The sequence below is a fragment of the Spodoptera frugiperda genome, chromosome 8 (genome assembly GCF_023101765.2).
Source record: "Spodoptera frugiperda isolate SF20-4 chromosome 8, AGI-APGP_CSIRO_Sfru_2.0, whole genome shotgun sequence".
Lineage (NCBI taxonomy): Eukaryota > Metazoa > Arthropoda > Insecta > Lepidoptera > Noctuidae > Spodoptera > Spodoptera frugiperda.
The window spans coordinates 11,328,831-11,342,372 of record NC_064219.1 but is presented as its reverse complement, the minus strand read 5'-3'; the positions used below and the strand labels follow the sequence as shown (position 1 = coordinate 11,342,372).

The 13,542-nt window shown below is 39.6% G+C and overlaps 1 protein-coding gene across 1 annotated transcript; it reads left to right on the top strand.

The window, feature by feature from the left end:
* The first annotated feature begins 898 nt into the window (after positions 1 to 898).
* On the top strand, positions 899 to 13,333 carry LOC118275453 (atlastin). The gene is made up of 11 exons (XM_035593417.2): positions 899 to 1,168; positions 5,415 to 5,626; positions 6,007 to 6,156; positions 6,575 to 6,730; positions 6,857 to 7,006; positions 8,924 to 9,062; positions 9,409 to 9,593; positions 9,965 to 10,186; positions 11,553 to 11,767; positions 12,063 to 12,129; positions 12,389 to 13,333. Exons 2-11 carry the CDS (start codon positions 5,420 to 5,422, stop codon positions 12,425 to 12,427), a joined length of 1,530 nt encoding a protein of 509 aa, XP_035449310.2. The 5' UTR covers positions 899 to 1,168; positions 5,415 to 5,419; the 3' UTR covers positions 12,428 to 13,333.
* The last annotated feature ends 209 nt before the right edge of the window (positions 13,334 to 13,542 follow it).

Here is a 13,542-nt window from a genome sequence, read left to right as displayed (position 1 = left end):
ATTTAAATGTTAAGAATATTCACCCATCCCGGGCCGGAAACCACATCAACATTCCAAGACCGGCAGGCGCAGTGGCACTAGCAATAAATCCACCAATTACAGGGCAGCAACTTATAAAGTAGGTCCCATTTCCTTTGTTTTAATACATTACAGGATACAGCAAGTTGTTAAGAAATAGTTGTAGTTTATATTTATAATGAAACAATAATATTATGATTATGTGTGACTGCGTGACGGGCGGTGGCGCGGAACGTAAGCCGCTTCCCTTGTGTGTGGCCGGTTGCTGCAGCCTGTAGCCTGTAGCCGACCACTTACTTATAAAGAACATGTTTACATTGAAAATAATACAAGTACTACCATATAGATTATTTAAATTTCTTCTCACTAACCCTCATGTGTAATTTCTTCTTCGTGGCTGTTGACTAGATATATTCGTGGGAAAATTTCATCAAAACCTGTTTAACAGTTTCTGAGCCGTATTTATAATCTTTATTTGGTAAATGGTACCTATCTAGTATACCTACATAGCTATAGCTATATTTATACCAACTACGAAGTGCGTATTAAAATTTGTAACTCATTATCATTAACGGTCAGTTTGGTATATTCACGATATTTGTCTGACGAAACATGTATAAGACTATTGAGATATTCACAGTCAAATAGAAAAAATCGGGTGCTTAGCAATCGCTACAATTAACTGAGTAGTCACTATACAAATATTCTAACATCTTCCTAAGCAGAAATCGAACCCCTCGAGTTCAAAAACTTGTAAACACAAAGCGTCAACAAAACACTGTCTAAAATAAGCCACGCCCTTGACACAGCAGCCGATCAAATCTCGTCTGCCCGTACCTATGACATCACACTACGAATGGAGGCTGTCTGACATCATACACCCGCCGTATTCAATATAAGGAGCAGTAAACCCACTCCACACGCTCCTTTACAACCATAATGCTATGCCATTATCGACTTTATGTCAGAAAAGTTATGTGTCATAATATTCTGTATGTTTTAATCCTTCTGTAGTTGGTTATACGCGATGACCTCACCTACGCGCCAGTCCGTCAGTTGTTCGCGAACCACGGGTTGAGACGTACCCGCTACCACAGTGTTATTTACCGCGTAGTTTCTTTCAACACTTCCGTGATTACTTATAAGTCTGGTGAGTATAAACTGTACTATTTACTACATTATTGCGTTGCTACATATTTCTATAGTTACCGTGATTGAACGTGGATAAAATGGGTGCATTATATCATATGTTCGACGCTCACCTGTAGGTAACTTTATGTAAACAGTAACCAAGTTGATTGGATCGCCAATCTAATCATTGTGCAGGTTTTATTTTACTCACGCTACCATAGTGAGTGGGTGGGCAGAGGTGCGTAACAAAGTAGAAATTTAAACTGGTGTTGTCTAAAGTTGTGTTGTTATCTTAATTAATTAAGGCTTGGTAATGGAATAACTTTCGCCAACGACTTCACCTGTGTTCTCGGGAATAGAAGCGGGCTACGCATTTAGTTCCGACCCTAAGGAGGAAATCTTGTGTTTGGCTGTACCTATAAGACATTTCCTTTGCCTAGAACCCATGTGTGAAATAAAAATGTCTGTATCATGCAAAACATATCATAATTTACCTGCACTTAATTTAATACACAAAAAGACAGTATTTGTTTGCTTTCCTAAAAAAAACTTATAAAATATAGAGCTCTAGTTAAACCGCTGGTATTCTACGAGTATCTGACCTTGGCATTAGGAATTCTCTGAAAGATAAATTATTATTACCTATACTTACTTGTTGCAAACTTTAAAAAATGTCATCCAACTGGAGTGTGGAGATATTTGGACAAAGCGTACACTTCTGGCAATGTCAAGTTCTTAATATACTTAAGTAGGTACCTACTTACTTAGTTAAATAATAGATGTTGATGTTATTATTGTTGATATTTGTAAAAAGTTTGACGAATCACGTGTCGGTATAATTTACCTACGTCCGTCTGTAACTGTACTTAAAACCTATAAATAAATTGAACTTGTAAGCCTATTGTCAAAGACAATCATTTGTAATTTGTAACTCCATTGAATGCTGGCTCTTGGCAACTTCTCCACATTTCATTGATTGATTAAGTACCTACCGAGCAATGTATTCTGTCCAGTCAACATTATGTCAATTTCGACCTTAACTCGTAGTCGTTTTGATTGATATTTGCTAATCAAACTACTATTTATGACAATTATGCACACGTATAACAAATTCCACAGGTTTTCATTAGCCAGCATCTTTTTAATGTGTCAATGTTGGAACATGTGATGTTGATCGCCATGTTAGCTGTATTTAAGAAAGTTGACGTCATTGTCTCATGCATTATAATACAAACGTAGTGTAGTGTAACCATAAGGTAGACCATAATAACGGATTTTAGATGACACCTGGTTTCTCCTTCGTAACCTAAACACCACACTACTCAGATAGTAAGCGCAGTCACTGTACCTAACAGACATGGTCACTAGTATCATTAGAACGTAAAACGGGATAGTTACCATTATTATTTGTTTTTTGTTTTGTTTACTCGCAAATAAATATCCCTATAATATATCGTAAATATCCCGTTTTAAGTTCTAATGATAGAACATCAGAAGTGTCACGAATGCGTTGCCAACCATGTGTGATATTTCAGTCAGACAGTCATCATTTGGTTTCCCGTGTGTATCTACCCTATTATGCCCTTCCTTACTGACTACGTGAACACATATGCAGTTTTTTATAATAGTTAACTATAGTGGGACATAGTCAATTAACTAAAAATCACGGTTTATTCACGTAAATTAGGAGTCCCTCTGTGACTCGAAACTAGTAGAGCTTCTTTTTCTCCATTAATTTACGAAAATAAACCTTGATTTTTTGTTAGTAAAAATATTATATACATAGTTATATAAAATATTAAATTAAAAACACTGGTTTTAATTTTTTTTTTCTTTTTTTTTTTTAACGTATTAATAAGGTTGAAATGCAAAATATATTTATTTCAATCACAAACAAACATACATTAGTCAAAACAAATACAAGTCAAGAGTCATTAAATAACCCGCCCCTGATCGTTCCCGGCGCAAAAGTGCCCATAACACTCGCCGCATTGCCTCGCTGAATTGCGATGGCCATCCTCTGCACCAAGAACGACTTGGACCGGGAGTCACCAGTGGCCTCCTCGAGCCTACGACCCAAATCCCCCACAAAACTCTTTGCCTCCGCACTCCAACAGCCCAGAGTCTAGTTTGGTTTTAATTAACTTTGAAAACTCACGATTAAAGTGACTAAAGCATTAATGATCGTCAACCAATATACATTCGCAGGTATGTTAATTAATTCCCTTATTGTATTTAAATATTTTAAAGTAGGTATGTCAACGTCAACAAACACATAGGTTAGGTATAATTATATTGTTAGTTGCCTATAGTTTTCAGTTTCTTTAGTTACTGACATCAAATAGCGGCAAAATTTTGACTTATCTATGAGAGTTTTTAATCTAGCCGAAGAACAAAAGCAACTTTGGATCTAACATTAAAAAAAAGGTTAAGCAATGGACTGTGTGAATTCTTATGAGAATAGATACTTAAGCGTCGCTATTACTAATTGTGTTTTTAAGCAAAAAAAGAGAAGCTACTTAGAGGTTTTTTAAAATCTAGAGGAGAGGAGAGGTCTCTAAGAGGTTTGTCTATTTAGTTAAAGTAGTACCTATACTTATGTAGATAGGTATATGATTGAACTTGCAGCTATGGATCGATCGCGTTCTATAACTGGGTGTGAACTGACTCGAGCAAGGTTTACATCGACCGCGCGTGAGAACCGTGTCAGACAGGCGACGCGACACGTAGATCACCCCTATATTATATGTATAGTTGTATACAAACCTATAGGACTATCACTTTTCCTAAATAATGCCCGACACCCGACTTCATCACCCTCCCTTAAATTATAAGGAACTCCTAAGTTAAGATAAACACTTAACTATAGATATTTACCCGAAGGAATCACAATTGTCTCTGCCTACCTCCCGCCCTCATGTGTGACAGGCGTGAAGTTATGTATGTATATTTACCCGGAGCTACGGTCTACCTAGCGGGTCACCAGGGCTTCGGATCGAAGAGCAGCAGTAGAAAAGGAGTGGTTTTAGTCGGTAAGAGTCTGGTCTGACACTCCCTCTCGCCTCACCCAAGGCGAGAGAAGTCAATGAATGGTTTTCCCGCCTCAAAAATATTTTGGTCTCCACCAACCTAGTAATAACTTAATATAAGTAGCACCTAGCAGTACAAGTCAAGGGTTTGTTTGTGAGCTCCATCCTCGGCCACATCTTCGCTTTGCCGTTCTGGCAGAAAGAGGGTTGGTGGCCAAACGCAGACTTATCAACGCTAAAACAGTAACTATTAGTAGTATTAGTTCATAAGAGATGGCTTACGTTACGTTACGTTTTTAACTAGCAATAAATGGGCCTTTAATGAAAAATAGGCGTGGGATATTGTTTGTTATTAAAAAAAACATGCCCCACACTAGAATTCCGTGCGTATTGATTAGTTAAGTACTTACTTTGTAATATATTGCACGCAAACAATAGGTTTTTAAATTTCTCCGTTATCGATATTACTAGTGTTTCATTAAGAGGTATAGCCATTATTAACAGAGCATATTTACTTACATAGATACCTACCTACTTACCTAAAATCGCAACAAGGAAATAGATCAAACCATAAACTTGCGATTCAATAAATTGCGAAATAAATAAAAATCATCTTATAACGTCTGCAATAAGTAGGTATCTATATTATAAGCTATAAGGATACTAGATCCACACAAAGGTTCATAGCCGTTCAGGAAAAATATGTACTTAATCATAGAATACTCTTATTATTATTAACCTAGATATTGAATATCTAAATTCCCTTTACTGCTTATAAGAGAATGAAAGGTCTCGAAGTACTCAATACATGAACGGCTCTTAATAACAGGTCGCATCCTCACATCGTAATCACAAAGTACATAGACGCCACATAATAAGCGATAGTACCCAGTAGGTACCCACTGTTGTGTCTGTAATTAGTTGTACTGTACGTATAATTACTAGCCGGGAGCCGTGGGCTGACTGATTGTAATTACTTTTATTCAGTACTTATTGTATAGTAACGGTATTTACGTTATACTGCCCTGACTATGTGATTATATGACCCAGTAACAAACCTTCAAAATATACGCAGTATCTGTAGTTTAAATTAGGTCATCGAATCAAATAAAAAGAACTAGAATAGAACATGCAACCGGAATAGAACCTTTAATATAACCTTTTTATAAAAGTTAAGATTTTTATACGTACATGTTATCTACATATTCATTAGGTACATAATATCGTGATTTCCAGGAAAGATGGCGAGTCTAAGATCTGGCACTGGGGTGCAGGTGGTGACTCCTAGCGAAGACCACACGTTCCTGTTGGATGAAGATGCTCTCCAGAAGCTGCTGCTGCAGCCCGACGTGAAGGACCGGCCCGTGGTGCTGCTGTCCGTGGCAGGAGCCTACAGGAAGGGGAAGTCATTCCTCCTCGACTTCTTCTTGCGATACTTGGATCACACGGTGAGTGGGCGACCTAATTAATGCGAACTTCTTAGTAGTTACCAAACTCCCAATTCACATAATAATAATAAAATAGATTATTAGACAGACAGACAAAAATTGTAAAAAGAAATATTTTGTTATATAGTAAATATATAAAAAAAATAGATCAATATTTCAAACAGACACTCCAGTTTTATTTACTTGTCTAGACTAGACTAGACTAGATCTCAACACTGCCTAGTGCCTTTTTGAAAGAGTGATAGTAAGCAGCTCATTGGCTCCCAGTAGGTACTAAGGTACCTGACTACAGAATGCAGTATCACACAAACTAAACAGGTATTGCTCTGGTCTTTGAACGTTACTTACATACATAATATTTTATTTCCTTGTCCTTTCAGTACAACAATGGAGACGGGGGCGGCGAGTGGTTGGGAACTGAGGACGAGGCTCTGAAGGGGTTCCCATGGCTCGGTGGCTCCGAGCGACACACCACCGGCATCCATCTCTGGTCACAGCCCTTCAAGGCCACCACTTCCAGCGGGGAAAAGGTAACAAACAATTTTTATAGAAGAATTTTATTATTTTATGGAATAAAATTCCTATTTCATCTAATACTCATACTTAAGTTATTTTAAGAGGACGCTAATTGCGTATTTACCTATGCGTGGTTCTAAAGATGACTAGAGAACTAGAGATCATACTGTTCCTCGTATGAAGGCTTTACATTGACTCCCAAGTTAGCATAAGGAGCCATCAGACCACCACAGATGGAGCCCAGTAGAGCTGATGCCCGATCCGGAACTGCGGACAACGTAACGGATTACCGAAGCAGTTGAAGGAACGGGGTGGTTTTTAGTCAGTAAGAGTCTGAAACTCTCTCTCGCCTCATCCAAGGTGGGAGGAGACATAGGATGATACTCGCCTCTCAAAAATTAAGTTGTTGACATAACTTGTTTATGGTTGCAGGTGGTGATCCTCCTGATGGACACGCAGGGCACCTTCGACAGCAACTCCACGGTGAAGGACAACGCCACGGTGTTCGCGCTGTCCACCATGCTGTCCTCTGTCCTCATCTACAACCTCTCGCAGAATATCGAAGAAGATGACTTGCAGCATTTACAGGTATTGTGACGATCAATGGTTCATCGCTCGTTTCTATGATTTCAACAGCAAACAGCGGTTAGACCAACCATACTGATAGTTATATTAGTATACTGTAGTTCTAACATAAACTGTGCGTTTTTCCAGTTGTTCACGGAGTACGGGCGGGTCGCGCTGGACGAGATAGGAGGCAAACCGTTCCAGCGCCTTCAGTTCCTCGTGAGGGACTGGTCCTTCGCTTACGATCATCCGTATGGATCCGTCGGAGGAGAACAGCTACTTAAGAAGCGACTTCTGGTATGGAACTTTGAATCATAGATCTATACAGGGTTAAAGGGTAAGTCGACCTAAATCCTTTAAGACGTGATAGTTTACATCATTCCTGACTGATTTGACCATGGGACCCCATATCCCAAACTTAACCGTTTTCAAATTATCGGCATTTTAACTTTTTGATAAAATTTCCCATTTTTTTGGCTATTTCTCCCTTGTTTTGTCTTTGGTGGCTAAATTTTGTTTTGTTTTTGCTTTTTTGTGTAGTAGATTAGTTGCTTTATTATTTAGAAAACTAAAACTGTAAATAACTGTACCAACTGAGTCGTAGCAGACGATCGAATGTTAAAAAAAGTAAATAAATTTGTGATAAGTTGTTTTTCTTTGTAAGATATTTAAAAAAAGTCTATGACAACTGTTCTGCAAATGTGCGTTAAAATATCTACAATTCTTCAGCTTTCTGATAAGGTATAACATGATAGGGAATAATTTGAATTCTTTGCCAAAACATCGATGAAGTACTACAAGGTAGTAATAAGAATATCGATATTTAAGCTTCAAATTTAACTTGAGTCAGATAACAAAATAAAACAAACTGGTTCACTTCACTTCAGAAGGAGTGTCAGGAGTGGCTTTTTTTTGAGTGGAGAAAATCATCCAATGACTTCTCCCACCTTGGGCGAGGCGAGAGGGAGTGTCAGACTCTTACTGACTAAAAACCACCCTGTTCCTTCTCCTGCTTTTCGAGCCGGGGCCCCGGTAAACCCGCTAGGTAGTCCGCAGCTCCGGATCAGGCATCAGCCCTACTGGGCTCCATCTGTGGTGGTCTGATGGCTCTTTGAGGCGCGCGCGGAACGCTACGCGTCGCACGCACGGGTCTGGTTCTGTTCGGGCGGTGAGCTACCCTTGCTCGCCGTCCGCAGGCCCGCACTGGACACTAATTATCCCAATAAGTGGATCGGGAGAGGCGGACCTGTACCGTGGCCAGCTAGAAGTTCAGACCTGACCCCTATGGATTTTTATGTGTGCGCCTCAAAGAGCCATCAGACCACTACAGATGGGGCCCAGTAGGGCTGATGCCTGATCCGGAGCTGCGGACTACCTAGCGGGTTTACCGGGGCCCCGGCTCGAAAAGCAGGAGAAGGAACAGGGTGGTTTTTAGTCAGTAAGAGTCTGACACTCCCTCTCGCCTCGCCCAAGGTGGGAGAAGTCATTGGATGATTTTCTCCACTAAAAAAAAGCCACTCCCTGACACTCCTTCTGAAGTGAAGTGAACCAGTTTGTTTTATTTTGTTATCTGACTCAAGTTAAATTTGAAGCTTAAATATCGATATTCTTATTACTACCTTGTAGTACTTCATCGATGTTTTGGCAAAGAATTCAAATTATTCCCTATCATGTTATACCTTATCAGAAAGCTGAAGAATTGTAGATATTTTAACGCACATTTGCAGAACAGTTGTCATAGACTTTTTTTAAATATCTTACAAAGAAAAACAACTTATCACAAATTTATTTACTTTTTTTAACATTCGATCGTCTGCTACGACTCAGTTGGTACAGTTATTTACAGTTTTAGTTTTCTAAATAATAAAGCAACTAATCTACTACACAGAAAAGCAAAAACAAAACAAAATTTAGCCACCAAAGACAAAACAAGGGAGAAATAACCAAAAAAATGGGAAATTTTATCAAAAAAGTTAAAATGCCGATAATTTGAAAACGGTTAAGTTTGGGATATGGGGTCCCATGGTCAAATCAGTCAGGAATGATGTAAACTATCACGTCTTAAAGGATTTAGGTCGACTTACCCTTTAACCCTGTATATTTACTAATATCTTTAGATTCGGTGAAGGAAACAAAGCTGTGGGTGTGCTTTTCCCTAAGATTGAAAATGGAGGATCAACCTTTCTTTAATGGTCATTAATATTTTGTTTCCAGGTCCGTGAAACACAACACGAAGAGTTGCAGAAAGTGCGCCAAGACATCGCGCGCTGCTTCGAGGAGGTCACCTGCTTTCTGCTGCCGCATCCAGGACTCAAAGTGTCCACTGACCCCCACTTTACCGGGAAACTATCTGGTGAGGAATATTTTTTGTGTTTTTAGACGGCCATTAACAACTTTCCTATTACTTTAAAAAAGTTGCTTAACCTTTCGTCTGCGGGTATATGAGACAATAATAGAATACAGATTGTGTCTCGCACTGATCAGTGCTTCAGCATACGACGGGTTAATACGATTGAATTATTGCGACAAAAAGTACTTGACAGCGAAGCTGAAAACGATGGTACCTACCTCATATTCAACTATAGTTTTGCAATGAAGGCGAAAATCTCTTGAAAACATTTTGTATCTAACCAGTGTAGGTCTCCACCAAATATTGCCAAACGGATCATTATAAAAACTATTTTCCTTCTCGATTTCAGACATTGACCCTGAATTCAAGTCATGTTTGAAGAAGCTGGTGCCGATGTTGCTGGCGCCTGAGAACTTGGTGCCCAAACAGATTGGAGGCCAGAAGGTGAAGGCGCGGGACCTGCTGAACTACTTCAAGAGCTACGTGGACGTGTTCAACAGCGAGGAGCTACCCAACCCAATGACCATACTGCAGGTGTGAATGATGGAGAGTCGACGGATCGCGAAAGAGTCTTTACTAAAAACTGAATCTAAGTACTCGTAATTATTAACATGGGCGTCGCGTCGTCTCATTCCAAGATTTCTAAGTGATGACTTAAAAATTAGCATAATGTTACTAATTTGTAGTTTTATGTTATTGAGTATGGGTGAGTCATGATTCGGCAGTGCTGGGCCGGACTGACTCAACTGGAGTGATATCATGCCTTAAAGAAATCCCGAAATGTATTCGTTTGTCCGTTCGTGCTTAATTGAGAATACTTGAGGCCCGATCAAATCCTCAAATCCCTGACCCCAAAAGCATCAACGGACTTTAAACTCATCTGGTATTACGGGTATCTTACACAGGCGACTGCAGAAGCAAACAATACGTCAGCGTCATCAGAAGCGCGCAACGTGTACGAGACGCTGATGGAGGAGATCTGCGGCGGCACCAAGCCGTACCTGCCGCCACAGGTACTGGAGCAGGAGCATCACAAGTGTCTCAACAAGGCGCTGCACTCCTTCGACAGCAAGAAGAAGATGGGAGGCGAGGAGATGGCCACCAAGTTCAAACAGTTACTGGTCAAGGTGAGAAGTTCATTATTTAATTGTAATCGTTTTTGTAAACAGGATCATGAATTATGATTTATTCTTGAATGAAAGGTTATCATTTTAAAAACCTGCGTGTCCATAGTTGATGAAGACAGTTTTAAACTAACCGGACGCACCTAAACCTCTATTTTACTCTAGTTTATTGTTAAAGTCTATCTTTGTTGCATGTGACAAGTTTCTGCCTGCCTTCGTCTGCAGGGAGGTTACTACTTAGACAGTTTTCTTTTAAAATTACGTTGCTCTGTTGCTCAGATGCTGCTTTCCAATGATGAAAGATGTTTTAGAATTGGTCCACGTGCTGCTATGTATTACAATGCGAGACCTAACTTTTCCGCAAACTTTCTAGCACAACGTGATCGAAACAAAATTGCTAGACTGCTTAAGCCATTAACGGACGTCTGGGATGAGCTTCTAATTGAATGGCAGTGCAGATGGGAATCTTCCACCAAGGGCCGTCACCTTTACCAGTTCTTTCCATCCGTGCATGAGCGACTGGAGAGGACATGGTTGGAGGTGGATCACTGTGTTGCCCAGTTTCTTACTGGCCATGGCAACTTTAAAAGCAAATTGTTCTCATTTAAACTCGTTGATTCACCATGGTGCCAATGTTCGACAGCGGAGTTGCAACATGAGCAATCCGCCCATCACATACTCTGGGAGTGTGGTCTCTGGCAATCTGAGCGTAACACTATGTTAGATAATTTAATTGTTTCATCAGGTGTAGTCTATTATACGGACCTTGTGGAGTCTAGAACGAATTTCCGTGCGTTTAGGCGTTTTTGCCATACCTATTATTGGAAGCAAGTATAACAGCTCACATATAGGACCCACTTAGTTTTAAGTCAAATTTCCGTGGTGCTTGGCGACTGGGCTTCTCCCAGTTGTGGAGTCTCTTTGTGCCTTAAGGCTTAAGTCATTCTGTCTCCTGCATTAAATTCACCGAGGGAAGTGGAAACTATCGTTTTCTTTTCTTCTCCTCTAATAATATCTTCTGATTTATTTCGTTGCGGGATCCAAGACAGTCATTCATGTCCCTGGGACGCGCCGGACTTCAATGTTCCGGTGTTTTCATGGTTGTATCTACTGTAGATCCTGGCTTACAGGAGTTGCAGCGGTGTGGGAGGATGTGGCGGGCTTGTCCCATAAAAAAAAAAAAATCGGTCCAGTAGGTTTTGTGTGAAAACATTACAAACATATGAACAAAAACAAATACAAATATTTCCACTTTATAATATTAGTACAAATGGGTCAGCGTTTGGCCACTATCGCGTTTGGTAGTAAGAGACGATGCAGCCTACGATGGAGCACACATGAACTAATTCACTAAATCTCCATTTTCCAGGATCTAGAGGACCTGTTCGATCAGCTGAAGGCGCACAACGAGAGTAAGAACATGTACCGCATGTTCAGCACGCCGGCGGTGTTCGCGGCGCTGTTCCTGTGCGGCTACTTGCTGAGCGTGCTCGGCAACACCTTCGGGGTGCAGACGCTCGTCGCAGTCGGACAGGCCGTCACTATTGGGGCTGCTGTCATGCTTGGAGCATGGATCTATACCAGGTATTTTATCTGTTATTGTTCAAACGCGAAGAAGCATTTTCAAAATCACAAATAACGCCTTGCATGAATGTGATGAACTGTCCATATACAGTGATACTAAGCTCGTTAGTCGTTGGTTTAAGATGTTACCACTCAATCAGATAAGTGTGTTGTTTCATCAAACGCCTTTAAAGGGGTATTCCATTATACCACTATCCAATAACTACGCAATATGATCATTCTTTCTACTTCAGTATAGTAGTAGCAGGTACACTGGTAGTTTGATGAGATTCTGATAATGTATTTTTGTCTGCAGGATGACGGGCAACTTACGAGAGGTGGGGATACAACTAGATGACATAGCGAACAAGATACGATCCTTTGTAAGTACATTTACGGTTTATTTTACATTACCAACCACCTTACCATCTGCCGAGATAGCCTTAGTTGAAAGCTACCATGCATTAGTAGATACTTCAGCAATAGACCATAGTCAATAGACTTAATGTCTGATGTCTTTTCGGTTTTTACCAACTTCTTACTCGAACCAGAGACCCACGTTCGATAGTAGCACTTGCGATTACTCGTCTAACAAGGCAGTTTGAGCTGTAACATTAATATTTACTGCAATTATATCTCCAGGTGGTGACGCAAGCCGAGCCGGCGCTCAAGGAGTCATAACAACGTGCCTTCAGCAAGAACCAAGGGTGGTGTATCATAAGTGTCATTTAAGACTGGTCAGTTAGTGAAGGCATCAAGCAATTATAGTCTGTTATGTCTCTGGAATAAAGTATAAAGTTCGTCAACATGTCACATCAAGAACATTCAGGTCTTAGGAAAGCGATTTTACATGTTCTCTGTTGGTGCCATAGCTGAATGTATGCCAGTGGCTAGTACTTAGGTTAGGATAAGAAATTATGGCGTCCAGAGGGCGATACTAATGCTTATATTTTTAATAATTATTCAATTACTTCTGCTTAAGATATTGCTAGCTAGGTATTTTTTTTAAATCAAGTTTTTGTGCATGGGTTCATACATGCACAGATTCAAAACTAACGACTGATAACTTCTTCGATTCATTGTTGCTTTCAAATACACTGAATAATGTAACATAACGTCACGCCTTTTATCCTTTTGGTGCACATTACGCACGTAATACCGCTGTCTAATGTACACCCAGTTTTCACCATTTGTGTTATATAAATCCCATGTAATAGAGGGAGAGCTTATTGCCATATACCAGTCTACGTACTTCTGAGTTTTCTTTCGAAAATCGAAAAAATCCCATTAATGCTTTGTCCGACCCGGAAAACCCCGAGATCCTTTGCCTGGCAGTCGCACTAATCGACCAATGAAGCATTCAGAAACATTATATAAACATATATATTTTTAATAATACCTATATTTATTGTTATTTATGTATCTGCTTGTACTATTACTACTCATGCAGCTGTCACCCTTCCCATGTTGTAATATAATATAATATTGCGTGTATATAATAACTTACTATATGTTGATGGTAATGTTGACGAGAGCGAATGTGATTTTACATTTTATATGGAAATAATAATTTTTATACCTACTGTTCTCGCCTTGTTTTATTTCTAAACCCTTGTATTTGACGTGCGACATGTTGTCAATTTGTTTCATTATATTTTCGACATTATATTGAAAATATAAAGTTGAAAATGTAATAAAGAAATAGCACAGAAACATAAAAGATAATCCTCTATAATGCCATAGTAAAAAATATTCTCACTATTGAATTAGGGTACATACGGGAATAAAAAAAAAAT